Source organism: Fringilla coelebs (assembly GCF_963513975.1).
Source record: "Fringilla coelebs genome assembly, chromosome: 29".
Taxonomy (NCBI): domain Eukaryota; kingdom Metazoa; phylum Chordata; class Aves; order Passeriformes; family Fringillidae; genus Fringilla; species Fringilla coelebs.
The window spans coordinates 539518-565045 of NC_140055.1; the positions used below are offsets into that span (position 1 = coordinate 539518).

Below are 25528 nucleotides of genomic sequence, written 5' to 3' on the forward strand. Positions count from 1 at the left end.
GAGCCATCCAGGGGCAAAGGGCATCAGAGCTCCAGCCCCTCTGTATCAAGCCTGGCTCTCCTAAAGGAGGGAATGAAATCAGAGTGAAAAATCCAAGTCATTCTGCCCTATACATTAAATATCCTCCCCAACAGCTCTCTGTCTTTGTATATCTCTTTGTCTTTGCATTTCTCTTCATCTTTATCATTGCAATTGCCATTTTCTTTGTCTTTGACGACCTCTGTCTCTTTCTCTTTCTGTCTGTGTTTTTCTGTTTACACTTATCTTATGTATTCCTTGTTTGGTTTGTCTTTCAGTTTCTCTTTGATTTCACTTACTGTTTCTCATCTTCTTATTTTTATTGTTCCTTCTTCTTGTTTTCTGTTTTCTCTTCCTCCACCTCCCTCTCTACCTCCTTCGCTGTCTTCTTCCCCTTCAACGCATCCTTAACTGAACGTTTCAAATCTATCTCCTTCTACTACTTCTATGTCAGCTTCGATTTAATTTTCTTCCCCACCTCAACATGCACTCTTCCATCCCCACTCCTTTTAAGCCTTCCCATTCTCCTTCCATTTTCCATTTTCTGTGGTCTTCCAAGCACCATGATTTCCCCTCCCAATCAAGGAACTCCTCCATCCCCAGGGGAATTTATGACTGCAGAAAAAGAGACAGGAAAACAGAAGTTGGATGCAGGAAAACTTTATTGTAGCAAGAAGGGCAGGAGAGGGAAGGAGAGGGAGGGTGGGCAGGCCCCAGGCAGGCCGGGTGTCACGGGCTGCAGGAGGCCAGGGCAGCTTGGGCACAGCTCAACTTCTCCATGCTGGGCTGAGGCGGCCACAGGGGCTGTGGGGCTGTTGCTGGTGGCTCTAGCAGGGCCCGCAGGTGTCCCAGAGCTTCTTGCTGTAGCGGGGCAGGGCGCAAGGGCTGCAGGCGGGAGCAGCGTAGGCTCTGCCAAAGGTGCAGAGGCCCCCCGAGGCCTGGGTGGCGCCGGCGCCGTAGAGGCCGCCCAGCCCCAGGTTGGCGCCAAAGGCCGGTGCTCCGGAGGAGCCCACCACGGCCTGCTGGGGGAAGGAGCTGAGGATGGGGCCGGGGAAGGTGACCACCACGGGCGGGGGCTGGATGAAGGCAGACGAGTCGGGGCACTGGCGGGCGCACAGCTCGTTGCAGCTCTCAGCGATGGGCTGGGGCACAGCCACGCTGGTCTTTGGGGGGCACAGGTCTGTGCAGGTCCTGGGGGGGCACAGGTCGTAGCAGGACATCTTGGAGTGGGATCCGAGGGTGCTCTGCAAGAGAGGGCAGCCATGGCAGGAGAGCAGCCCAGGGCAGCGCCCGAGCCAAAGGGCCAGGGTGCCAGGGAGCCGTGAGCAGAAGCGCTGGCACACTTACCCTTGTTCCCGAGGAGGAGAAGGTGGCCAGGGCAGTGCTTGGTCCAGTCTGGCCCAGGCAGGGCTTTTATAGCAGCCCTGGCATTGCTCAGCTCCAGCCTGGCCAATCTGCACAGGGGACACTCCCTGCTGCTGCTGCTGCTGCTGCTGACACCAGGGCTGTGCGGCCCCTGCCCCTCCCTGAGTCAGCATCCCCCAGATGCCAGCCCAGCACATCCCACTGCCCAAGCCATCTTGTTCTTCCTGCCACGTGAGGGACTTGAAAGCAGGGATGGCACCAAGGAATGGGCTCCAGGAACACCAGGCAGGGGTTGGAGTGTGTGTGGCTGGAGTAGAAAAAGATTTCACCACGGAGTGAATGTGTGCATCACAGAACAGCCCGGCAGAGCCAGACCCATCTGCCTGGCATCAATGCCCACGGGGTTCCACAACGGTGGGAACAAAAACATTGCCTGATCTTCTGAGGTCAAAGAACAGAGATGTCCATCTGGGACAGGCTGATTCCAGCCTTGCCCCACCCCTTTGGACAATTAAAATTGTTCCTGGCGTCAATTCCTTGGTGCTATCCCTGCTATCAAGAATCTGACATGGCAGGAAGGCCAAGATCACTTTCGCAGCTGGATGTGCTGGGCTGGCATCTAGAAGATGCTGATTCAGGGAGTGGCAGGGGCAGCAGGGAGTGTCCCCTGTGCAGATTGGCCAGGCTGGAGCTGAGCGATGCCAGGGCTGCTATAAAAGCCCTGCCTGGGCCAGACTGGACCAAGCACTGCCCTGGCCACCTTCTCCTCCTCGGGAACAAGGGTAAGTGTGCCAGCGCTTCTGCTCACGGCTCCCTGGCACCCTGGCCCTGTGGCTCAGGCGCTGCCCTGGGCTGCTCTCCTGCCATGGCTGCCCTCTCTTGCAGAGCACCCTCGGATCCCACTGCAAGATGTCCTGCTACGACCTGTGCCCCCCCAGGACCAGCACAGACCTGTGCCCGCCCAGGACCAGCGTGGCTGTGCCCCAGCCCATCGCTGAGAGCTGCAACGAGCTGTGCGCCCGCCAGTGCCCCGACTCGTCTGCCTTCATCCAGCCCCCGCCCGTGGTGGTCACCTTCCCCGGCCCCATCCTCAGCTCCTTCCCCCAGCAGGCCGTGGTGGGCTCCTCTGGAGCACCGGCCTTTGGCGCCAACCTGGGGCTGGGCGGCCTCTACGGCGCCGGCGCCACCCAGGCCTCGGGGGGCCTCTGCACCTTTGGCAGAGCCTATGCTGCTCCCGCCTGCAGCCCTTGCGCCCTGCCCCGCTACAGCAAGAAGCTCTGGGACACCTGCGGGCCCTGCTAGAGCCACCAGCAACAGCCCCACAGCCCCTGTGGCCGCCTCAGCCCAGCATGGAGAAGTTGAGCTGTGCCCAAGCTGCCCTGGCCTCCTGCAGCCCGTGACACCCGACCTGCCTGGGGCCTGCCCACCCTCCCTCTCCCTGCCTCTCCTGCCCTTCTTGCTGCAATAAAATTTTCCTGCATCCAATTTCTGTCTCTTTGCCTCCTCTGCCACAACTAGGAAGTCTGTGGCCATGGGGGTGTTCAAAGAGCGGGAGGAGAATTGGTGTTGGGGGATAGCCAGGGGCAATGGAAAATGGATGGGGAAGGGGAAGGAAAAGAGATTAGGGAGAGGGAACAGTGATATGGACAAGAAAATGAAGACAAAATGGACACTGAATTAAAATATAGAGAATATTGGGAAGGGATTGGGCTAGGAGAACAAGAAGAAGGACGAGAAGGATGAGAAGGAGAAGCGGAAGGAGGAGAAAGATGAGGAGAAGGAAAAGAGGAAGGACGAGAAGGAGGAAATAAGAAGAGGAAAGAGAATGTGAAGAAGAATGACAAGAGGAAGTAGAAGAAGGAGATGAAGAAAGAGAAGATGGTAAACAGGGAATGGGGGAAATATAAAGAAGATAGACTGAGACATTGCATTGGAAGCAGAAGTAGTTGATGACAAGGAAATTTGATATCAAGGGAAGAGTGAGGGAGAAATCTCACTCTGATTTCTGTCCCATATCCTTCAGCTGAGCCATGGTGGCACTGAGGGGCTGGAGCTCTGGTAGCCTTTGCCCTGGAATAGCTCCCATCGCCATCGCCAATCCCACTCTTTGCCAACACAACTGTACATGTGTAAGAGCTTCTGGTCTCACGGCTGGCAAGCCGGGGGATCTGTCTGTCTTCAGGCAGAGAGCTTGGGGATCCTTGTCCTTGTCCTTGTCCTTGTCCTTGTCCTTGTCCTTGTCCTTGTCCTTGTCCTTGTCCTTTCCTTGGCCTTGGCCTTTCCTTGCCCTTGCCCTTGCCCTTGCCCTTGCCCTTGCCCTTGCCCTTGCCCTTGCCCTTGTCCTTCTTCTTCTCTTTCTTCTCCTCCTGCCTCTGTTTCTTATCCTGTGTCTCAGTCCCCTCCTCCTAGTTCTTTTTCTCCTAACCTCACTGGTTCCCAAAGTTCTCCTTTGTATCCTTCCACGGCCACTTTGATTCCATTTTGACCTCAACTTCAACCTCCGACGACACACTCCATTTTCTGTATAACCTTCCCATTCCATTTAGAATTCCTATTCGCTGTGGCCATCCCAACATCACCAATTCCCCTCCAACACTTGAAACACCACAAATCCAGGGGTCATTATGACTTGGGAAAATGAAGGAAAGAAACAGGAGTTGGATGCAGGAAAACTTTATTGTAGCAAGAAGGACAGGAGAGGCAGGGAGAGGGAGGGTGGGCAGGCCCCGGCAGGCCAGGTGTCACGGGCTGCAGGAGGCCAGGGCAGCTTGGGCACAGCTCAACTTCTCCATGCTGGGCTGAGGCGGCCACAGGGGCTGTGGGGCTGTTGCTGGTGGCTCTAGCAGGGCCCGCAGGTGTCCCAGAGCTTCTTGCTGTAGCGGGGCAGGGCGCAAGGGCTGCAGGCGGGAGCAGCGTAGGCTCTGCCAAAGGTGCAGAGGCCCCCCGAGGCCTGGGTGGCGCCGGCGCCGTAGAGGCCGCCCAGCCCCAGGTTGGCGCCAAAGGCCGGTGCTCCGGAGGAGCCCACCACGGCCTGCTGGGGGAAGGAGCTGAGGATGGGGCCGGGGAAGGTGACCACCACGGGCGGGGGCTGGATGAAGGCAGACGAGTCGGGGCACTGGCGGGCGCACAGCTCGTTGCAGCTCTCAGCGATGGGCTGGGGAACAGCCACGCTGGTCCTGGGCGGGCACAGGTCTGTGCTGGTCCTGGGGGGGCACAGGTCGTAGCAGGACATCTTGCAGTGGGATCCGAGGGTGCTCTGCAAGAGACGGCAGCCATGGCAGGTGAGCAGCCCTGGGCACCAACTTACCCACAGGGCCAGGGTGCCAGGGAGCCGTGAGCAGAAGCGCTGGCACACTTACCCTTGTTCCCGAGGAGGAGAAGGTGGCCAGGGCAGTGCTTGGTCCAGTCTGGCCAAGGCAGGGCTTTTATAGCAGCCCTGGCATTGCTCAGCTCCAGCCTGGCCAATCTGCACAGGGGACACTCCCTGCTGCCCCTGCCACTCCCTGAATCAGCATCTTCTAGATGCCAGCCCAGCACATCCAGCTGCGAAAGTGATCTTGGCCTTCCTGCCATGTCAGATTCTTGATAGCAGGGATAGCACCAAGGAATTGACGCCAGGAACAATTTTAATTGTCCAAAGGGGTGGGGCAAGGCTGGAATCAGCCTGTGCCAGATGGACATCTCTTTTCTTTGACCTCAGAATATCAGGCAATGTTTTTGTTCCCACCGTTGTGGAACGATGTGGGCACTGATGCCAGGCAGATGGGTCTGGCTCTGCCGGGCTCTCCTGTGATGCACACATTCACTCCATGGTGATGTCTTTTTCTACTCCAGCCACACACACACTCCAGCCCCTGCCTGGTGTTCCTGGAGCCCATTCCTTGGTGCCATCCCTGCTTTCAAGTCCCTCACATGGTAGGAAGGACAAGATGGCTTGGGCAGCGGGATGTGCTGGGCTGGCACCTGGGGGATGCTGACTCAGGGAGGGGCAGGGGCCACACAGCCCTGGTGTCAGCAGCAGCAGCAGCAGCAGTAGGAGGGAGTGTCCCCTGTGCAGATTGGCCAGGCTGGAGCTGAGCAATGCCAGGGCTGCTATAAAAGCCCTGCCTGGGCCAGACTGGACCAAGCACTGCCCTGGCCACCTTCTCCTCCTCAGGAACAAGGGTAAGTGTGCCAGCGCTTCTGCTCACGGCTCCCTGGCACCCTGGCCCTGTGGGTAAGTTGGTGCCCAGGGCTGCTCTCCTGCCATGGCTGCCCTCTCTTGCAGAGCACCCTCGGATCCCACTCCAAGATGTCCTGCTACGACCTGTGCCCCCCCAGGACCAGCACAGACCTGTGCCCGCCCAGGACCAGCGTGGCTGTGCCCCAGCCCATCGCTGAGAGCTGCAACGAGCTGTGCGCCCGCCAGTGCCCCGACTCGTCTGCCTTCATCCAGCCCCCGCCCGTGGTGGTCACCTTCCCCGGCCCCATCCTCAGCTCCTTCCCCCAGCAGGCCGTGGTGGGCTCCTCCGGAGCACCGGCCTTTGGCGCCAACCTGGGGCTGGGCGGCCTCTACGGCGCCGGCGCCACCCAGGCCTCGGGGGGCCTCTGCACCTTTGGCAGAGCCTACGCTGCTCCCGCCTGCAGCCCTTGCGCCCTGCCCCGCTACAGCAAGAAGCTCTGGGACACCTGCGGGCCCTGCTAGAGCCACCAGCAACAGCCCCACAGCCCCTGTGGCCGCCTCAGCCCAGCATGGAGAAGTTGAGCTGTGCCCAAGCTGCCCTGGCTGCCTGCAGCCCGTGACACCTGGCCTGCCCGGGGCCTGCCCACCCTCCGTCTCCCTGCCTCTCCTGCCCTTCTTGCTACAATAAAGTTTTCCTGCATCCAACTCCTGTTTCTTTCCTTCATTTTCCCAAGTCATAATGACCCCTGGATTTGTGGTGTTTCAAGTGTTGGAGGGGAATTGGTGATGTTGGGATGGCCACAGCGAATAGGAATTCTAAATGGAATGGGAAGGTTATACAGAAAATGGAGTGTGTCGTCGGAGGTTGAAGTTGAGGTCAAAGTAGAATCAAACAGGAACTGGAAGGATATGAACGAGCACTTTGGGGACCGGTGAGGTTAGGAGCAAAAGAACCAGGAGGAGGGGAATGAGACACAGGGCAAGAAATAGAGACAGGAAGAGAAGAAGGAGAAAGAGAAGAAGAAGGAGAAGGGCAAGGACAATGGCAAGGGCAAGGACAAGGACAAGGAAAGGACAAGGACAAGGACAAGGACAAGGACAAGGACAAGGATCCCCAAATTCTCTGCCTGAAGACAGACCGATCCCCTGGCTTGCCAGCCGTGAGACCAGAAGCTCTTACACATGTACAGTTGTGTTGGCAAAGAGTGGGATTGGCGATGGCGATGGGAGCTATTCCAGGGCAAAGGCTACCAGAGCTCTAGAACCTTAGCGTCACCATGGCTCTGCTGAATGATAGGGGACAGAAATCAGAGTGAGATTTCTCCCTCACTCTTCCCTTGATATCAAATTTCCTTGTCATCAACTACTTCTGCTTCCAATGCAATGTCTCAGTCTATCTTCTTTATATTTCCCCCATTCCCTGTTTACCATCTTCTCTTTCTTCATCTCCTTCTTCTACTTCCTCTTGTCATTCTTGTTCACATTCTCTTTCCTCTTCTTATCCTCCTTCTCCTCCTTCCTCTCTTCCTTCTCCTCATCTTTCTCCTCCTTCCTCTTCTCCTTCTCATCCTTCTCGTCCTTCTTCTTGTTCTCCTAGCCCAAACCCTTCCCAACATTCTCTAACTTTTAATTCGGTCTCCATTTTGTTTTCATTTTCTTGTCCACATTACTGTTCCCTCTCCCTAATCTCTTTTCCTTCCCCTTCCCCATCCATTTTCCATTGCCCCTGGCTATCCCCCAACACCATTTCTCCTCCCGCTCTTCGAACACCCCCATGGCCACAGACTTCCTAGTTGTGGCAGAGGAGGCAAAGAGACAGAAATTGGATGCAGGAAAACTTTATTGCACCAAGAAGGGCAGGAGAGGCAGGGAGAGGGAGGGTGGGCAGGCCCCAGGCAGGCCGGGTGTCACGGGCTGCAGGCGGCCAGGGCAGCTTGGGCACAGCTCAGCTTCTCCATGCTGGGCTGAGGCGGCCACAGGGGCTGTGGGGCTGTTGCTGGTGGCTCTAGCAGGGCCCGCAGGTGTCCCAGAGCTTCTTGCTGTAGCGGGGCAGGGCGCAAGGGCTGCAGGCGGGAGCAGCGTAGGCTCTGCCAAAGGTGCAGAGGCCCCCCGAGGCCTGGGTGGCGCCGGCGCCGTAGAGGCCGCCCAGCCCCAGGTTGGCGCCAAAGGCCGGTGCTCCGGAGGAGCCCACCACGGCCTGCTGGGGGAAGGAGCTGAGGATGGGGCCGGGGAAGGTGACCACCACGGGCGGGGGCTGGATGAAGGCAGACGAGTCGGGGCACTGGCGGGCGCACAGCTCGTTGCAGCTCTCAGCAATGGGCTGGGGCACAGCCACGCTGGTCCTGGGGGGGCACAGGTCTGTGCTGGTCCTGGGGGGGCACAGGTCGTAGCAGGACATCTTGCAGTGGGATCCGAGGGTGCTCTGCAAGAGAGGGCAGCCATGGCAGGAGAGCAGCCCAGGGCAGCGCCTGAGCCACAGGGCCAGGGTGCCAGGGAGCCATGAGCAGAAGCGCTGGCACACTTACCCTTGTTCCCGAGGAGGAGAAGGTGGCCAGGGCAGTGCTTGGTCCAGTCTGGCCCAGGCAGGGCTTTTATAGCAGCCCTGGCATTGCTCAGCTCCAGCCTGGCCAATCTGCACAGGGGACACTCCCTGCTGCTGCTGCTGCTGCTGCTGCTGCTGACACCAGGGCTGTGCGGCCCCTGCCCCTCCCTGAGTCAGCAACCCCCAGCTGCCAGCCCAGCACATCCCACTGCCCAAGTGATCTTAGCCTTCCTGCCACGTCAGATCCTTGATAGCAGGGATAGCACCAAGGAATTGACGCCAGAAACAATTTTAATTGTCCAGAAGGGTGGGGCAAGGCTGGAATCAGCCTGTGCCAGATGGACATATCTTTTCTTTGACCTCAGAATATCAGGCAATGTTTTTGTTCCCACCCTTCTGGAACTTCATGGGCACTGATGCCAGGCAGATGGGTCTGGTTCTGCGGGGCTCTCCTGTGATGCACACATTCACTCCGTGGTGAAATATTTTTCTACTCCAGCCACACGCACTCCAGCCCCTGCCTGGTTTTCCTGGAGCCCATTCCTGGGTGCCATCCCTGCTATCAAGTTCCTCACATGGCAGGAAGAACAAGATGGCTTGGGCAGCGGGATGTGCTGGGCTGGCACCTGGGGGATGCTGACTCAGGGAGGGGCAGGGGCCGCACAGCCCTGGTGTCAGCAGCAGCAGCAGCAGCAGCAGCAGCAGCAGGAGGGAGTGTCCCCTGTGCAGATTGGCCAGGCTGGAGCTGAGCAATGCCAGGGCTGCTATAAAAGCCGTGCCTGGGCCAGACTGGACCAAGCACTGCCCTGGCCACCTTCTCCTCCTCGGGAACAAGGGTAAGTGTGCCAGCGCTTCTGCTCACGGCTCCCTGGCACCCTGGCCCTGTGGCTCGGGCGCTGCCCTGGGCTGCTCTCCTGCCATGGCTGCCCTCTCTTGCAGAGCACCCTCGGATCCCACTGCAAGATGTCCTGCTACGACCTGTGCCCCCCCAGGACCAGCACAGACCTGTGCCCGCCCAGGACCAGCGTGGCTGTGCCCCAGCCCATCGCTGAGAGCTGCAACGAGCTGTGCGCCCGCCAGTGCCCCGACTCGTCTGCCTTCATCCAGCCCCCGCCCGTGGTGGTCACCTTCCCCGGCCCCATCCTCAGCTCCTTCCCCCAGCAGGCCGTGGTGGGCTCCTCCGGAGCACCGGCCTTTGGCGCCAACCTGGGGCTGGGCGGCCTCTACGGCGCCGGCGCCACCCAGGCCTCGGGGGGCCTCTGCACCTTTGGCAGAGCCTACGCTGCTCCCGCCTGCAGCCCTTGCGCCCTGCCCCGCTACAGCAAGAAGCTCTGGGACACCTGCGGGCCCTGCTAGAGCCACCAGCAACAGCCCCACAGCCCCTGTGGCCGCCTCAGCCCAGCATGGAGAAGCTGAGCTGTGCCCAAGCTGCCCTGGCCTCCTGCAGCCCGTGACACCCGGCCTGCCCGGGGCCTGCCCACCCTCCCTCTCCCTGCCTCTCCTGCCCTTCTTGCTACAATAAAGTTTTCCTGCATCCAAATCCTGTTTCTTTACCTCCTTTTCTGAAGTCATGAAGAGTCCTGGGGATGGGGGATTCTGGGTGGGGAGGGGAAATGATGTTCCCGGGAAGAATAAAAAAGGAGTGTGTAAAATTGTAAGATAGAATTGGGAATGTTACATTGGAGTTTAAAGTGGAGAAGGAAATGGCATCAAAGTGGAAGGGGATGGATATGAAGAAGTGTGACTGAGTAAGGGAAGGACAAGAAAGAGAAGGAGAAGGAGAAGAAGAAAGAGAAGGACAAGGACCAGGAGCTACAAGGAGTCCAACTGAAGACCAACAGATCCCCTGCTCACAAGTCATGATACCAGGGCTCTTTACAGTTCTGCAGCCCTGCTGGCAGTGAGTGGGACTGCCCCCAGAGCTGGAGCCATCCAGCGGCAAAGGGTGACCAAGCTCCAGCCCCTCTGCATCAATCCTGGCTCTCCTAAAGGAGGGAATGAAATCAGAGTGAAAAATCCAAGTCATTCTGCCCTATGCATTAAATTTCCTCCTCATCAGCTCCTTGTCTTTGTATATCTCTTTGTCTTTGCAATTCTCTTCGTCTTTATCATTGCCCTTGCCATTTTCTTTGTCTTGGACTTGGACTTCCTCTGTCTCTTTCTCTTTCTCCTTGTCTTTTTCTGTTTACATTTTTCTTGGGTAATCCTTGTTTTGTTTCTGTTTCCTTTCTCGTTCATTTCACTTATTGTTTCTCATCTTATTTATATTGTTCCTTCTTCTTGTTTTCTGTTTTCTCTTCCTCTGTCTCCTTTGCTGTCTTCTTCCCCTTCTCCGCATCCTTAACTGAACCTTCACGTTCATCTCCTTCTTCTACTTCTATGTCAGCTTGGATTTAATTTTCTTCCACACCTCAACTGTTCAATCCCCACTCGTGTTTAGCCTTCCCATTCCCGTTCCATTTTCCATTTCCTATGACCATCCAGCATCAACATTTCCTCTGCCATGCTTGGAACTCCCCCATCCCCAGGGGTATCCATGACTCCAGAAAAGGAGGCAAGGAAACAGAAGTTGGATGCAGGAAAACTTTATTGTAGCAAGAAGGGCAGGAGAGGCAGGAAGAGGGAGGGTGGGCAGGCCCCGGGCAGGCCGGGTGTCACGGGCTGCAGGAGGCCAGGGCAGCTTGGGCACAGCTCAGCTTCTCCATGCTGGGCTGAGGCGGCCACAGGGGCTGTGGGGCTGTTGCTGGTGGCTCTAGCAGGGCCCGCAGGTGTCCCAGAGCTTCTTGCTGTAGCGGGGCAGGGCGCAAGGGCTGCAGGCGGGAGCAGCGTAGGCTCTGCCAAAGGTGCAGAGGCCCCCCGAGGCCTGGGTGGCGCCGGCGCCGTAGAGGCCGCCCAGCCCCAGGTTGGCGCCAAAGGCCGGTGCTCCGGAGGAGCCCACCACGGCCTGCTGGGGGAAGGAGCTGAGGATGGGGCCGGGGAAGGTGACCACCACGGGCGGGGGCTGGATGAAGGCAGACGAGTCGGGGCACTGGCGGGCGCACAGCTCGTTGCAGCTCTCAGCGATGGGCTGGGGCACAGCCACGCTGGTCCTGGGCGGGCACAGGTCTGTGCTGGTCCTGGGGGGGCACAGGTCGTAGCAGGACATCTTGCAGTGGGATCCGAGGGTGCTCTGCAAGAGAGGGCAGCCATGGCAGGTGAGCAGCCCTGGGCAACACCTTAACCACAGGGCCAGGGTGCCAGGGAGCCGTGAGCAGAAGCACTGGCACACTTACCCTTGTTCCCGAGGAGGAGAAGGTGGCCAGGGCAGTGCTTGGTCCAGTCTGGCCCAGGCAGGGCTTTTATAGCAGCCCTGGCATTGCTCAGCTCCAGCCTGGCCAATCTGCACAGGGGACACTCCCTGCTGCCCCTGCCCCTCCCTGAGTCAGCATCCCCCAGGTGCCAGCCCAGCACATCCCGCTGCCAAAATGATCTTGTCCTTCCTGCCACGTCAGATCCTTGATAGCAGGGACGGCACCCAGGAATGGGCTCCAGGAACACCTGTAATGGTCCAATGTGGAGGGCAAGGCTGGAATCAGCCTGAGACAGATGGACATCTCACTTTGACCTACAAAGACAAGGCCTGACAGGAGAAGTTTTTGTTCCCAGCCTCGTGCAACTCCCTGGGCACTGAAGGCAAGCAGATGGGGTCCGGTTCTGATGGGCCCTCCTGTGATGCACAGATCCGCTCAATTGTGAATGCGCCGGACACTCCTGTCCAAGATGCTCCTGCCCCTGACAGGTGTTCCCGGAATCCATTCCTGGGTGCCATCCCTGCTATCAAGGATCTGACGTGGCAGGAAGGGCAAGATCGCTTGGGCACCGGGATGTGCTGGGCTGGCACCTGGGGGATGCTGACTCAGGGAGGGGCAGGGGCCCCACAGCCCTGGTGTCAGCAGCAGCAGCAGCAGCAGCAGCAGCAGGAGGGAGTGTCCCCTGTGCAGATTGGCCAGGCTGGAGCTGAGCAATGCCAGGGCTGCTATAAAAGCCCTGCCTGGGCCAGACTGGACCAAGCACTGCCCTGGCCACCTTCTCCTCCTCGGGAACAAGGGTAAGTGTGCCAGCGCTTCTGCTCACGGCTCCCTGGCACCCTGGCCCTGTGGCTGGGGCGCTGCCCTGGGCTGCTCTCCTGCCATGGCTGCCCTCTCTTGCAGAGCACCCTCGGATCCCACTGCAAGATGTCCTGCTACGACCTGTGCCCCCCCAGGACCAGCACAGACCTGTGCCCGCCCAGGACCAGCGTGGCTGTGCCCCAGCCCATCGCTGAGAGCTGCAACGAGCTGTGCGCCCGCCAGTGCCCCGACTCGTCTGCCTTCATCCAGCCCCCGCCCGTGGTGGTCACCTTCCCCGGCCCCATCCTCAGCTCCTTCCCCCAGCAGGCCGTGGTGGGCTCCTCCGGAGCACCGGCCTTTGGCGCCAACCTGGGGCTGGGCGGCCTCTACGGCGCCGGCGCCACCCAGGCCTCGGGGGGCCTCTGCACCTTTGGCAGAGCCTACGCTGCTCCCGCCTGCAGCCCTTGCGCCCTGCCCCGCTACAGCAAGAAGCTCTGGGACACCTGCGGGCCCTGCTAGAGCCACCAGCAACAGCCCCACAGCCCCTGTGGCCGCCTCAGCCCAGCATGGAGAAGTTGAGCTGTGCCCAAGCTGCCCTGGCCTCCTGCAGCCCGTGACACCCGGCCTGCCTGGGGCCTGCCCACCCTCCCTCTCCCTGCCTCTGCTGCCCTTGTTGTTGCAATAAAGTTTTCCTGCATCCTATTTCTGTCTCTTTGCCTCCTTATCGCAAGTCATGAAGACCCTTGGGGATTGGGAATTCTGGGAGTGAGCGTGGACATTGTGTTCCCGGGAAAACTGAAAATGGAGTGGGAAAAATGGTAAGATAGAATTGGGAATGGCTACATTGGCAGTTTAGGCGGAGAAGGAAATGGCATCAAAGGGGAAGAGGATGGATATGAAGAAGTGCGACTGCGTCAGGGAAGGAAAAGAAAGAGAAGAAAGAGAAGGAGAAGAAGAAAGAGAAGGACAAGGACAAGGACAAGGACAAGGACAAGGACAAGGACAAGGACAAGGACAAGGAGCTACAAGGAATCTAACTGAAGACCAGCAGATTCCCCTCTCACAAGTCATGATACCAGGGCTCTTTACAGTTCTGCAACCCAACTGGCAGTGTGTAGGATTGCGCCCAGGGCTGTAGCCATCCAGAGGATGTCAGAGCTCCAGCCCCTCTGCATCAAGCCTGGCTCTCCTAAAGGAGGGAATGAAATCAGAGTGAAAAATCCAAGTCATTCTGCCCTATGCATTAAATTTCCTCCTCATCATCTCTTTGCCATTGTATATCTCTTTGTCTTTGCAATTATCTTTGTCTTTATCATTGCCATTGCCATTTTCTTTTTCTTGGACTGACATCCTCTGTCTCTTTCTTTTTGTATTATCCTGTTTACGTTTGTCTTTTTGTATTCGTCTTTATGTTTGTCTTTCAGTTTCTCTTTGATTTCACTTACTGTTTCTCATCTTCTTATTTATATTTTCCTTCTTCTTGTTTTATGTTTTCTCTTCCTCCACCTCCTTCTCTACCTCCTTTGCTGTCTTCTCCCCCTTCACCACATCCTTAACTGAACCTTTCGCGTCCATCTACTTCTTCTATAGCAGCTTGGATTTAATTTTCTTCCCCACCTCCACATGCACTGTTCCATCCCCACTCCTGTTGAACCATTCCATTCCCCTTCCATTTTCCATTTCCTGTGGCCACCCAGCATCAACATTTCCTCTGACATGCTTGGAATTCCCCCATCCCCAGGGGACTTCATGACATGGGAAAAGGAGGCAAAGAGACAGGATTTGGATGCAGAAAACATTTATTGTAGCAAGAAGGGCAGCAGAGGCAGGGAGAGGGACGGTGGGCAGGCCCCGGGCAGGCCGGGTGTCACGGGCTGCAGGAGGCCAGGGCAGCTTGGGCACAGCTCAGCTTCTCCATGCTGGGCTGAGGCGGCCACAGGGGCTGTGGGGCTGTTGCTGGTGGCTCTAGCAGGGCCCGCAGGTGTCCCAGAGCTTCTTGCTGTAGCGGGGCAGGGCGCAAGGGCTGCAGGCGGGAGCAGCGTAGGCTCTGCCAAAGGTGCAGAGGCCCCCCGAGGCCTGGGTGGCGCCGGCGCCGTAGAGGCCGCCCAGCCCCAGGTTGGCGCCAAAGGCCGGTGCTCCGGAGGAGCCCACCACGGCCTGCTGGGGGAAGGAGCTGAGGATGGGGCCGGGGAAGGTGACCACCACGGGCGGGGGCTGGATGAAGGCAGACGAGTCGGGGCACTGGCGGGCGCACAGCTCGTTGCAGCTCTCAGCGATGGGCTGGGGCACAGCCACGCTGGTCCTGGGCGGGCACAGGTCTGTGCAGGTCCTGGGGGGGCACAGGTCGTAGCAGGACATCTTGCAGTGGGATCCGAGGGTGCTCTGCAAGAGAGGGCAGCCATGGCAGGAGAGCAGCCCAGGGCAACACCTTAACCACAGGGCCAGGGTGCCAGGGAGCCGTGAGCAGAAGCGCTGGCAGACTTACCCTTGTTCCCGAGGAGGAGAAGGTGGCCAGGGCAGTGCTTGGTCCAGTCTGGCCCAGGCAGGGCTTTTATAGCAGCCCTGGCATTTCTCAGCTCCTGGCTGGCCAATCTGCACAGGGGACACTCCCTGCTGCCCCTGCCCCTCCCTGAGTCAGCATCTCCGAGGTGCCAGCCCAGCACATCCCGCTGCCCAAGCGATCATGTCCTTCCTGCCACGTGAGGAACTTGATAGCAGGGACGGCAACCAGGAATGGGCTCCAGGAACACCAGTCAGGGGCTGGAGTATGTGCGCGGCTGGAGTAGAAAAAGATTTCACCACGGAGTGAATGTGTGCATCACAGGAGAGCCCTGCAGAGCCGGGCCCAGCTTCCTGCCATCAGTGCACACAGGGTTCTAGAAGGGTGGGAACAAAAACATCGCCTGATCTTCTGAGGTCAAAGAGAAGTGATGTCCATCTGGCAAAGGCTGATTCCAGCCATGCCCCACCCCTTTGGACAATTAAAAATCTTCCTGGCGTCAATTCCTGGGCGCCATCCCTGCTATCAAGAATCTGACGTGGCAGGAAGGCCAAGATGGCTTGGGCAGCGGAATGTGCTGGGCTGGCACCTGGGGGATGCTGACTCAGGGAGGGGCAGGGGCCGCACAGCCCTGGTGTCAGCAGCAGCAGCAACAGCAGCAGCAGCAGCAGGAGGGAGTGTCCCCTGTGCAGATTGGCCAGGCTGGAGCTGAGCAATGCCAGGGCTGCTATAAAAGCCCTGCCTGGGCCAGACTGGACCAAGCACTGCCCTGGCCACCTTCTCCTCCTCGAGAACAAGGGTAAGTGTGCCAGCGCTTCTGCTCACGGCTCCCTGGCACCCTGGCCCTGTGGCTCGGGCGCTGCCCTGGGCTGCTCTCCTGCCATGGCTGTCTTCTCTTGCAGAGCACCCTCGGATCCCCCTCCAAGATGTCCTGCTACGACCTGTGCCCCCCCAGGACCAGCGTGGCTGTGCCCCAGCCCATCGCTGAGAGCTGCAACGAGCTGTGCGCCCGCCAGTGCCCCGACTCGTCTGCCTTCATCCAGCCCCCGCCCGTGGTGGTCACCTTCCCCGGCCCCATCCTCAGCTCCTTCCCCCAGCAGGCCGTGGTGGGCTCCTCCGGAGCACCGGCCTTTGGCGCCAACCTGGGGCTGGGCGGCCTCTACGGCGCCGGCGCCACCCAGGCCTCGGGGGGCCTCTGCACCTTTGGCAGAGCCTACGCTGCTCCCGCCTGCAGCCCTTGCGCCCTGCCCCGCTACAGCAAGAAGCTCTGGGACACCTGCGGGCCCTGCTAGAGCCACCAGCAACAGCCCCACACCTCCTGTGGCCGCCTCAGCCCAGCATGGAGAAGCTGAGCTGTGCCCAAGCTGCCCTGGCCTCCTGCAGCCCGTGACACCCGGCCTGCCGGGGGCCTGCCCACCCTCCCTCTCCTTCCCTCTCCTGCCCTTCTTGCTACAATAAAGTTTTCTGCATCCAATTCCTGTCTCTTTGCATCCTTTGCCAAAACCTGGAGATTCCCCCAGCCTCGGGGTGTTCCAAGAGTGGGAGGAGAAATGATGTTGGGGGATGATAGGGGCAATGGAAAATGGAAGGGGGAGGTGATGGTAAAAGATAAGTGGGTAGAGGGCAGAGGAGGTTGATGCAGAGGAGAATATGAAATCAAAGGGGAAATGGAATCAGAAGGTAAAGGACTGTGGGAAGATTTTGCCTTCGAGGGAGGAAGAATTGGAGAAGGAGTTGGAGAACGTGAGATACAAGGTGACAAGAAAATATAAAAAAGAGAAAGAGAAAGAGAACGGAAGAAGGAGCTGATGATGGGGAAATTCAATGTATAGAGTGTAACAATGAGCAAGTTTCTCCCTGATTTCCATCCCTGGACCTTTAGCAGAGACACGGCTGATACAGAGGCATGGGAGCACTGACAGCCTTTCCCCTGGATTTCTCCCAGATGATCCGGGGACAATCCTACTCATCACCAGCATGGCTGCAGGTCTGTAAAGGCCCCCTGCAGGTCTATAAGGCGTCATGGCCTGCAAGAGGATATTTAAATGTCGTGAGTCAAAGTGCTTAGAGCGCCTTCTCCTTCTTCTCCTTCTCCTTCTCCTTCTCCTTCTCCTTCTCCTTCTCCTTCTCCTTCTCCTTCTCCTTCTCCTTCTCCTGCTCCTGCTCCTGCTCCTGCTCCTGCTCCTGCTCCTTCTCCTTCATCTCAAAATTTCATGACGCATTCTCACTTCTGTCCTTCATATACATGCACTTCTACTTTGATGCCATTTCCTATTCCACTATAACCTCCAATAAAACATTCCGGCTCCTATTTTACCATTGCTGTCCCCTTCCATTTTCAGTTTTTCAAGGAACACCATTTCCACGCTCACTCCCACAATTCCCTACCCCCAGAAGTATTCATGATATGGGAAGAAAAGGCAAAGAGACAGAAATTGGATGCAGGAAAACTTTATTGTAGCAAGAAGGGCAGGAGAGGCAGGGAGAGGGAGGGTGGGCAGGCCCCAGGCAGGCCGGGTGTCACGGGCTGCAGGAGGCCAGGGCAGCTTGGGCACAGCTCAACTTCTCCATGCTGGGCTGAGGCGGCCACAGGGGCTGTGGGGCTGTTGCTGGTGGCTCTAGCAGGGCCCGCAGGTGTCCCAGAGCTTCTTGCTGTAGCGGGGCAGGGCGCAAGGGCTGCAGGCGGGAGCAGCGTAGGCTCTGCCAAAGGTGCAGAGGCCCCCCGAGGCCTGGGTGGCGCCGGCGCCGTAGAGGCCGCCCAGCCCCAGGTTGGCGCCAAAGGCCGGTGCTCCGGAGGAGCCCACCACGGCCTGCTGGGGGAAGGAGCTGAGGATGGGGCCGGGGAAGGTGACCACCACGGGCGGGGGCTGGATGAAGGCAGACGAGTCGGGGCACTGGCGGGCGCACAGCTCGTTGCAGCTCTCAGCGATGGGCTGGGGCACAGCCACGCTGGTCCTGGGCGGGCACAGGTCTGTGCTGGTCCTGGGGGGGCACAGGTCGTAGCAGGACATCTTGGAGTGGGATCCGAGGGTGCTCTGCAAGAGAGGGCAGCCATGGCAGGAGAGCAGCCCAGGGCAAAACCTTAACCACAGGGCCAGGGTGCCAGGGAGCCGTGAGCAGAAGCGCTGGCACACTTACCCTTGTTCCCGAGGAGGAGAAGGTGGCCAGGGCAGTGCTTGGTCCAGTCTGGCCCAGGCAGGGCTTTTATAGCAGCCCTGGCATTGCTCAGCTCCTGGCTGGCCAATCTGCACAGGGGACACTCCCTGCTGCCCCTGCCCCTCCCTGAGTCAGCATCCCCCAGGTGCCAGCCCAGCACATCCCGCTGCCCAAGCGATCATGTCCTTCCTGCCATGTCAGATCCTTGATAGCAAGGATTGCGCCCAGGAATGGGCTCCAGGAACACCTGTAATGGTCCAATGTGGACGGCAAGGCTGGAATCAGACTGAGACAGATGGAGAACTCACTTTGACCTAGAAAGACAAGGCCGGACAGGGGAAGTTTTTGTTCCCAGCCTCGTGCAACTCCCTGGGCACTGAAGGCAAGCAGATGGGGTCTGGTTCTGAAGGGCCCTCCTGTGATGCACAGATCCGCTCAATTGTGAATGCCCCTGACACTCCTGTCCAAGATGTTCCAACCCCTGACAGGTGTTCCCAGAATCCATTCCTTGGTGCCATCCCTGCTATCAAGGATCTGACGTGGCAGGAAGGGCAAGATGGCTTGGGCAGCGGGATGTGCTGGGCTGGCACCTGGGGGATGCTGACTCAGGGAGGGGCAGGGGCCCCACAGCCCTGGTGTCAGCAGCAGCAGCAGCAGCAGGAGGGAGTGTCCCCTGTGCAGATTGGCCAGCCGGGAGCTGAGAAATGCCAGGGCTGCTATAAAAGCCCTGCCTGGGCCAGACTGGACCAAGCACTGCCCTGGCCACCTTCTCCTCCTCGAGAACAAGGGTAAGTGTGCCAGCGCTTCTGCTCACGGCTCCCTGGCACCCTGGCCCTGTGGCTGGGGCGCTGCCCTGGGCTGCTCTCCTGCCATGGCTGCCCTCTCTTGCAGAGCACCCTCGGATCCCACTCCAAGATGTCCTGCTACGACCTGTGCCCCCCCAGGACCAGCACAGACCTGTGCCCGCCCAGGACCAGCGTGGCTGTGCCCCAGCCCATCGCTGAGAGCTGCAACGAGCTGTGCGCCCGCCAGTGCCCCGACTCGTCTGCCTTCATCCAGCCCCCGCCCGTGGTGGTCACCTTCCCCGGCCCCATCCTCAGCTCCTTCCCCCAGCAGGCCGTGGTGGGCTCCTCCGGAGCACCGGCCTTTGGCGCCAACCTGGGGCTGGGCGGCCTCTACGGCGCCGGCGCCACCCAGGCCTCGGGGGGCCTCTGCACCTTTGGCAGAGCCTACGCTGCTCCCGCCTGCAGCCCTTGCGCCCTGCCCCGCTACAGCAAGAAGCTCTGGGACACCTGCGGGTCCTGCTAGACTCATCCCAGAGCCTTTGCCATCTGTCAGCAATCTAGATCTTGTTCATCTGAATTGTTGCTGCCATTGCTCTTTCCTTTATCACTTTTCTTTTCCTATGTTTAGTATTTTACTTTGTTTCAGTTTGGAGATCTGGTCCCTACTGTTTTCTTTTGTGAATTTATTAAGTATAACACTGTCATTGCTCTTTCCTTATCTTTATTGTTTATGTTGGCCCTGTCGTACTTGCATTGTTTTAGCTCTGCTTCTTGACAACTGCATGAGCTAAAACCTTTAGCTTTATTTTTTGGATTCTCTTTGCACCTCCTGTTTTCCCATGTTTTCCTTTGTACTCCATGTTGTTTATTCAAGTTGTTCCTACAATAAATCTTTCATGCATCGAATTTTTGTGTTTCCATCTTTTTTTTTTTTATTTTAAATGATTCTGCGTGCTCACTAGAGGTCTCTACCTGCTCATAACAGAGCTATTCACCTTGACCATTTCTTCTTGCTTAAATCTCTGGAGAGCCACTGGAGAGGGCCTGGGAGTGCTGGAGCCACTCTGAGAGGAGCAGCCTGCCCTGGATGACACAAAAGGGAAAGTAAGGGCAGGGCAGGGCCCAGCCTGGCCAAACCCAGCGGCTACGAACGATCTGATCAGGGCTGAGGTGCCTGGCAGCTCCTCCCTGCTCTGGGCACTGTTACTCAGCCCTGGGACGTGCGAGGGCTACAAAACAACAAAACAGGGAGCAGAGCTCATTGCTCAGTGCTTCCCAAGTGCTCTCACAGCCCTTGTTGCTCAGAAAATCTGGACTTAGATTTTTTTTTTCCTCACAGGAACCCTCCAAATAAATTTTGTAGCCCAGAGAGCGCTGAAATCGGGGTGTTTTTAATACAAAGTGGAGAGAGGCAATCACAGAATCATGGAAGGGTTTGGGTGGGAAGGGATCTTAAAATCATCTCGTTCCACACCCTGCCATGGGCAGGGACACCTTCCTCCACCCAGGTTGCTGCAAGCCCTGTCCAGCCTGGCCTTGGACACTGCCAGGGATGGGACAGCCGTGGAATATCCTGTGCCAGGGCATCCCCATGCTCACAGGGGGGAATTTACCCCCAAAATCGCATCTAAACCTCCTCCCTGTCAGTCTGAACCCATTTCCCCTTGTCCTGCCACTCCATCCATTGGGAATTGTCTCTCCCTGTGTTTCTTGTAGCCCCTTCATGTCCTGCAAGGCCACAGGCAGGTCAGCTCAGAGCTGCCCCTTCTCCCAACAGAATAATCCCAGTTCTCTCAGCCTTCCCTCCCAGCAGAGCTGCTCCATCCCTCGGATCATCCTGGAGCCTCCTCTGGGTTCTCCCCAGCAGCTCCAGGTCCTCCCTGGGCTGGGATCCAGGGCTGGGGCAGCTCTGCAGGTGAGGTCTCACCTGAGCAGGGCACATCTCCCCTGCTGCCCACAGGGGTTTTGATGCAGGCCATCCAAAGGGGTCGGATTTGAAGGGAGTTTGGGACAGGGATGAGGCACAACTTGCTCTGGCTGTCAGATTTTTGTAAAATATAGATCAAGGCAAGGAAATCCACCCCAGGCTGGGAGGTGTGGGAACCACTCCAAGCCCTTTCTGTGCTTGGAGAATAATTTTTTTCCTTCCCCTGCAGCAAAAACAGGGAAATTTGTTGAGGCAACAAACAAAACCCAAACCTAAACCCAAATCTTTTTCACCTGCCGAGAAAATGAAAATATTGGCATGAACCTGGACTGCAACAACCAATCTTCAGTGTAGGAATTCAGAGCAGATCTCTGGGGGGATTTCTGAGGAATTACAAGAAGGGTCTGTAAAATGCACTGGATACAGGTGAAGATCTAAAAGTTGTGCTCTGAAAAATCACAAAAAAAGGTATATAATCACAAATATTTAATTTTTAATGGAAAATATAGCTTGAAATAAGGCAAATACAGCAAAAGTGGAATCTTAAACTCACAGATGATTCAACCATATACATGGAAAGAATGTTTTTTTAAAGAAGGAAAAGAAGATCTGCATTCATTATTAACCCTTGACTTCCAATGGCACAAATAATGATTTAATTAAAGTAATGGCAGGCACCACCTTGTTTCCTGCACATTAAAGCAGCTGGGGTTGTGTAAGAGTGAAATGTCTAAATCACTCATGTCATACAACACCGAACATTAGCTGGGTTGAACAGCAGATAATGAATGCTTGTGAAATCATTACAAAGTATTTTTCTCAAGAAGAGCCAGAACACTCTTGATAAGAAATTGCACCTGCGACATTAAAGAAAAACCTTGATCTGCCTCTTGGTTTTTCCTCAAAATTGGAATCAGAGGGCTTGATGTGGGAACATTCAGCACCATTGCCCCCTTTAAAACTGAATTTCACTTCCCACTAAAACCTTTTTAGTAAAACAAGGTGATTTTTATCAGCGATTGATTCCAAACCTTCCTCTCAATGGAAAATTATTGGGGAATTGCTGAGTGTCCTGGATGATCTCAGCAGATAGTCATGACCCCTCAAATCCATCTCAGACCAACAAGGTCTCTTTAATTAGGGGTGGAAAACACATTTATTCCTGGGTAGTTCTGGAATAAGCTGGTTTCTGCTTCTAATTAATTTATCAGATAATTTTAAAGGGCTGTTAAGGAAAAATGTCCTTGTCAGCCAAAGAGGAGTCTTACAAAATCTTGGAGCAGACAAGCTCATGACAAGGTTGTAAAGGAAGAAGCAACATGTGGAGTCAGCTTAATGAACATGGCAATTCCAGTGAGGTCACTCTAATGATGCCAGGAGTTGCCAGCGCCAATTAAGACCCAAGATTAAAGAAATCAGGATGGTGAAACTGCGACATCACACGATAGGAGAATGTGAATGAAATCAGAACTGCCACAAACTCCAAACTTTTGTGACTCAAAGCTGGTAAACAATTTATTCCAGGCAGAACCCCCACTCCAAGCAAGATTCCAAGCCCTCAGGAATGTTGGGATCCTCTATATAAGCTCCAGTGCCTGGGTCCATCCAGACACTTCTCGCAGCTCATTCACCTTGTGGAGCTTGGTGAGTATGAATTTTTAATTTCTTTCTATTTATTTAATCAGAACCCGTACCAGAGCAGTTGTAGAAGATTCCTTTAGGAGTGCTGAGATTTAGAACAGCTTTACATTGTTTCTGTCTGGAATTACTCTCAATGAAACCGGTGGGAAATGTGGGATTTGGCAGTCCCCAAATCTTTGGGAGTCCCCAGATCTTCCCAGCTTCCCACCTTAAGGGAAGTTCATAGGAGATGGGACTGGGGTTTTTATATTGATCTTCAGGGTAGGCATTTCCAAAAGCTAAACGATACAACCATGTGGGGCCAGAAAAAAGATCAGTCTGTGAGGTCTGGTCATTCTGAGGATGGTTTTACACAGGAATTTCTTTATTAAGGTGCTCAGTGGGTGTACACCATGACAGTCAAGGATGAGCATAAACCACAACGCAGTGATTTCACTCATGTTGAAAATTTCTCTCATCAGCTTCTGAGTTTTTATAGTTTTTATGTCTCTATCTGTCACAAACCAACCCTGAGCAGTGCAAGATGTCCTGCTATGACCCCTAGGTCAGGACTGACAGAGCCAGGCTGGGCACAGGGTCTGGGACAGGGATTGTGAGGTCTGGGGGTGTGGGGGTCAGGGCTCTGAGGGGGCTGCAGGGCACAGGGCCAGTGCTGAGCAGGGTGGGCAAGGCTGTGAGACTTCAGTCAATCAGGATTTGTGGCAAGCCTGGGAACAGGCAACTGCTGAACTGGGAGCTCCCCATGCCTGTTCTAAGCCCTGTTTTTCGGAATTCCCTTTCAGCTTCATCTCTCTCACTGCAAGATGTCCTGCTACGACCTGTGCCCCCCCAGGACCAGCACAGACCTGTGCCCGCCCAGGACCAGCGTGGCTGTGCCCCAGCCCATCGCTGAGAGCTGCAACGAGCTGTGCGCCCGCCAGTGCCCCGACTCGTCTGCCTTCATCCAGCCCCCGCCCGTGGTGGTCACCTTCCCCGGCCCCATCCTCAGCTCCTTCCCCCAGCAGGCCGTGGTGGGCTCCTCCGGAGCACCGGCCTTTGGCGCCAACCTGGGGCTGGGCGGCCTCTACGGCGCCGGCGCCACCCAGGCCTCGGGGGGCCTCTGCACCTTTGGCAGAGCCTACGCTGCTCCCGCCTGCAGCCCTTGCGCCCTGCCCCGCTACAGCAAGAAGCTCTGGGACACCTGCGGGCCCTGCTAGAGCCACCAGCAACAGCCCCACAGCCTCTGTGGCCGCCTCAGCCCAGCATGGAGAAGTTGAGCTGTGCCCAAGCTGCCCTGGCCGCCTGCAGCCCGTGACACCCGGCCTGCCCGGGGCCTGCCCACCCTCCCTCTCCCTGCCTCTCCTGCCCTTCTTCCTACAATAAAGTTTTCCTGCATCCAATTTCTGTCTCTTTGCCTCCTTTTCCCAAATGACAATGACCCAAGGGCCTTGGCCAAGTGAGGAACTCCAGGCATCTCCGTCCAGCACAAGAGGGAATATACCCCCAGAGGAAAACAAGGACCAACGAAAACCAGAGAGGCTTTTGTGCAACACCAACAGGGATTTAATGTCAGAGAGAAGAGCAACAGCCGAGGGCAGGGAATCCAGGCGATCCTGGGAAAAGCAGGGGATGCAGAATTCGTGCTCTGGGAACAGGGACCAGCTCAGGACCAGGATAAGCCAGGGATGGAGGACTCAGGGAATCCCTAGGGGATGGAGGGCTCAGGGAATCCCAAGGGATGGAGGGCTCAGGGCAGAGAGGGGATGGAGGGCTCAGGGCATACCCAGGGCTTCTGGGCACACTCAGCTGCCGCTGCCAGCGGCTCCTGCCCGGTGTCCCCATGGCCCGGGCTGGGCTCCAGGGCTGGCACTGCCTCTGGAGGCTGGCACTGCCAGGGGGCTTTAGAAAACCCCACAGCTCCCGCGGCGGGACCTGCCCCATCTCTGGGAGCCGGGCTGGGAATAGCCCAGGCCCCGCGAGGAGAAACCGGAGCTGTAGGACCTCCCGCAATTGCCAAAGGAGCCCCCATAGCCCCCCTGGGAGCCCCCATAGCCCCCGAGGGAGCCCCCATAGCCCCCCAGGGAGCCCCCATAGCCCCCGAAGGAGCCCCCATAGCCCCCGAAGGAGCCCCCATAGCCAGTGTCACCTCCATAACCCAGGGAACGGCCATAGCCAAGGGAGCCCCCATATCCCAGGGAGTCCCCATAGCCCTGGGAGCCCCCATAGCCCCCACAGCTTCCTAGACCAAAGGAGCCCCCATAGCCCCGGGACCCCCCATATCCAAGGGAGCCCCCATAGCCTGAGAAACCCCCATAGCCCCGGGAGCCCCCATATCCAAGGGAGCCCCCATAGCCCAGGGAGCCTCCATAGCCAGAGGAGCCCCCATAGCCCAGGGAGCCCCCATAACCTCCAGACCCAAAGGAACCCCCATAGCCAGAGGAGCCCCCCAAGGCCAGGGAGCCCCCATAACCCCCAGATCCTCCCAGGCCAAAGGAGCCCCCGTAGCCCTGGGAGCTGCGGGAGCTGAAGGAACGCCCCGGCAAGGCTGGGCCCGACGATCCCACAACGCTCTCCTGGGGACAGGTGCTGAGCACGGGGCCCGGGAGCGTCACCACCACCGGCGGGGGCAGGATCAGGGCTCTGGAGTCGGGGCACTGCTGCACACACGGCTCGTTGGAGCTCTCGGCGATGGGCTGGGGGCAGCTGACGCCGCAGGACTCGCTGGGGTAGGACATCCTTCTGTGCTGGGAGGCTGCAAGGCACAGCAGGAGAAGGGTTTCAGATCCAGAAATTTCCACCTGACTCTGCCTGTGCTGTGCCATGGAAAATGTGGGAGCCCAGAGTTGGTTGCTTTCCAAATCTGACCCGTATCTGACCACAGAAATCACATTCTAGACTCTGCTTGCTGTAAGGTCCCCAAGATGTCACACACAGATGAAAACATCTGGTGTCATCTCTGGTGACACTTCTTACACTGTGACAAATCTGTTTTTTTCTCTTTATAAATTTATTAAGGCCAACTGAAATCTAGCAATGTATCTAAAGGAAGTTAAGAAGTGTCTGATACACAGCAGCAATTTTTGTAGTTTCATATCCTTTCCCAAGTAGCCCTCAGCTGCCAAACCAGAACATTTACCCTTAGATTCCCACAAGGTGGGAATGATCACTCAGATATTTTTAAATTTTACAGTCATGCATTTTATCTAAAATGCCTGGAAATGGTTATTCCAGGCGGCATGGTGAAAATTCTCATTTTATTCTACAACGGCCTTCTCAGACCCACAGTTTTCAAATCTGCCAATCCATAAATCAAAGAATTGGACGGGGAAAAAAGAAGGATAGAGAAGGATAGAGGAGTTCAAATC

At 57.1% G+C, this 25528-nt stretch overlaps 14 protein-coding genes across 14 annotated transcripts; 7 read left to right on the forward strand and 7 right to left on the reverse strand.

The window, feature by feature from the left end:
• Positions 1 to 845: 845 nt before the first annotated feature.
• LOC311163968 (feather keratin 3-like) lies at positions 846 to 1238 on the reverse strand (the record flags this gene model as incomplete). The annotated part of the gene is made up of 1 exon (XM_084223185.1): positions 846 to 1238. One exon carries the CDS (start codon positions 1236 to 1238, stop codon positions 846 to 848), a length of 393 nt encoding a protein of 130 aa, XP_084079311.1.
• A 1054-nt stretch (positions 1239 to 2292) lies between these two features.
• LOC311164060 (feather keratin 3-like) lies at positions 2293 to 2685 on the forward strand (the record flags this gene model as incomplete). Its single annotated transcript, XM_084223323.1, has 1 exon — positions 2293 to 2685. One exon carries the CDS (start codon positions 2293 to 2295, stop codon positions 2683 to 2685), a length of 393 nt encoding a protein of 130 aa, XP_084079449.1.
• Positions 2686 to 4222: 1537 nt separating this feature from the next.
• Positions 4223 to 4615, reverse strand: LOC311164102 (feather keratin 3-like; the record flags this gene model as incomplete). Its single annotated transcript, XM_084223415.1, has 1 exon — positions 4223 to 4615. One exon carries the CDS (start codon positions 4613 to 4615, stop codon positions 4223 to 4225), a length of 393 nt encoding a protein of 130 aa, XP_084079541.1.
• A 1059-nt stretch (positions 4616 to 5674) lies between these two features.
• Positions 5675 to 6067, forward strand: LOC311163883 (feather keratin 3-like; the record flags this gene model as incomplete). The annotated part of the gene is made up of 1 exon (XM_084223041.1): positions 5675 to 6067. The coding sequence occupies one exon, from the start codon at positions 5675 to 5677 to the stop codon at positions 6065 to 6067; it is 393 nt and encodes a 130-aa protein (XP_084079167.1).
• A 1483-nt stretch (positions 6068 to 7550) lies between these two features.
• On the reverse strand, positions 7551 to 7943 carry LOC311164035 (feather keratin 3-like; the record flags this gene model as incomplete). Its single annotated transcript, XM_084223291.1, has 1 exon — positions 7551 to 7943. One exon carries the CDS (start codon positions 7941 to 7943, stop codon positions 7551 to 7553), a length of 393 nt encoding a protein of 130 aa, XP_084079417.1.
• Positions 7944 to 9050: 1107 nt separating this feature from the next.
• LOC311164100 (feather keratin 3-like) lies at positions 9051 to 9443 on the forward strand (the record flags this gene model as incomplete). The annotated part of the gene is made up of 1 exon (XM_084223412.1): positions 9051 to 9443. The coding sequence occupies one exon, from the start codon at positions 9051 to 9053 to the stop codon at positions 9441 to 9443; it is 393 nt and encodes a 130-aa protein (XP_084079538.1).
• Positions 9444 to 10839: 1396 nt separating this feature from the next.
• LOC311163894 (feather keratin 3-like) lies at positions 10840 to 11232 on the reverse strand (the record flags this gene model as incomplete). The annotated part of the gene is made up of 1 exon (XM_084223059.1): positions 10840 to 11232. One exon carries the CDS (start codon positions 11230 to 11232, stop codon positions 10840 to 10842), a length of 393 nt encoding a protein of 130 aa, XP_084079185.1.
• A 1069-nt stretch (positions 11233 to 12301) lies between these two features.
• On the forward strand, positions 12302 to 12694 carry LOC311163961 (feather keratin 3-like; the record flags this gene model as incomplete). Its single annotated transcript, XM_084223177.1, has 1 exon — positions 12302 to 12694. The coding sequence occupies one exon, from the start codon at positions 12302 to 12304 to the stop codon at positions 12692 to 12694; it is 393 nt and encodes a 130-aa protein (XP_084079303.1).
• Positions 12695 to 14140: 1446 nt separating this feature from the next.
• On the reverse strand, positions 14141 to 14533 carry LOC311163902 (feather keratin 3-like; the record flags this gene model as incomplete). Its single annotated transcript, XM_084223072.1, has 1 exon — positions 14141 to 14533. One exon carries the CDS (start codon positions 14531 to 14533, stop codon positions 14141 to 14143), a length of 393 nt encoding a protein of 130 aa, XP_084079198.1.
• Positions 14534 to 15601: 1068 nt separating this feature from the next.
• LOC311164008 (feather keratin 3-like) lies at positions 15602 to 15967 on the forward strand (the record flags this gene model as incomplete). Its single annotated transcript, XM_084223232.1, has 1 exon — positions 15602 to 15967. The coding sequence occupies one exon, from the start codon at positions 15602 to 15604 to the stop codon at positions 15965 to 15967; it is 366 nt and encodes a 121-aa protein (XP_084079358.1).
• A 1326-nt stretch (positions 15968 to 17293) lies between these two features.
• LOC311163901 (feather keratin 3-like) lies at positions 17294 to 17686 on the reverse strand (the record flags this gene model as incomplete). Its single annotated transcript, XM_084223071.1, has 1 exon — positions 17294 to 17686. One exon carries the CDS (start codon positions 17684 to 17686, stop codon positions 17294 to 17296), a length of 393 nt encoding a protein of 130 aa, XP_084079197.1.
• Positions 17687 to 18746: 1060 nt separating this feature from the next.
• Positions 18747 to 19139, forward strand: LOC311163796 (feather keratin 3-like; the record flags this gene model as incomplete). Its single annotated transcript, XM_084222925.1, has 1 exon — positions 18747 to 19139. One exon carries the CDS (start codon positions 18747 to 18749, stop codon positions 19137 to 19139), a length of 393 nt encoding a protein of 130 aa, XP_084079051.1.
• A 3848-nt stretch (positions 19140 to 22987) lies between these two features.
• On the forward strand, positions 22988 to 23380 carry LOC311164041 (feather keratin 3-like; the record flags this gene model as incomplete). The annotated part of the gene is made up of 1 exon (XM_084223299.1): positions 22988 to 23380. The coding sequence occupies one exon, from the start codon at positions 22988 to 22990 to the stop codon at positions 23378 to 23380; it is 393 nt and encodes a 130-aa protein (XP_084079425.1).
• Positions 23381 to 24064: 684 nt separating this feature from the next.
• Positions 24065 to 24898, reverse strand: LOC311163813 (uncharacterized protein; the record flags this gene model as incomplete). The annotated part of the gene is made up of 1 exon (XM_084222941.1): positions 24065 to 24898. One exon carries the CDS (start codon positions 24896 to 24898, stop codon positions 24065 to 24067), a length of 834 nt encoding a protein of 277 aa, XP_084079067.1.
• Positions 24899 to 25528: the final 630 nt, after the last annotated feature.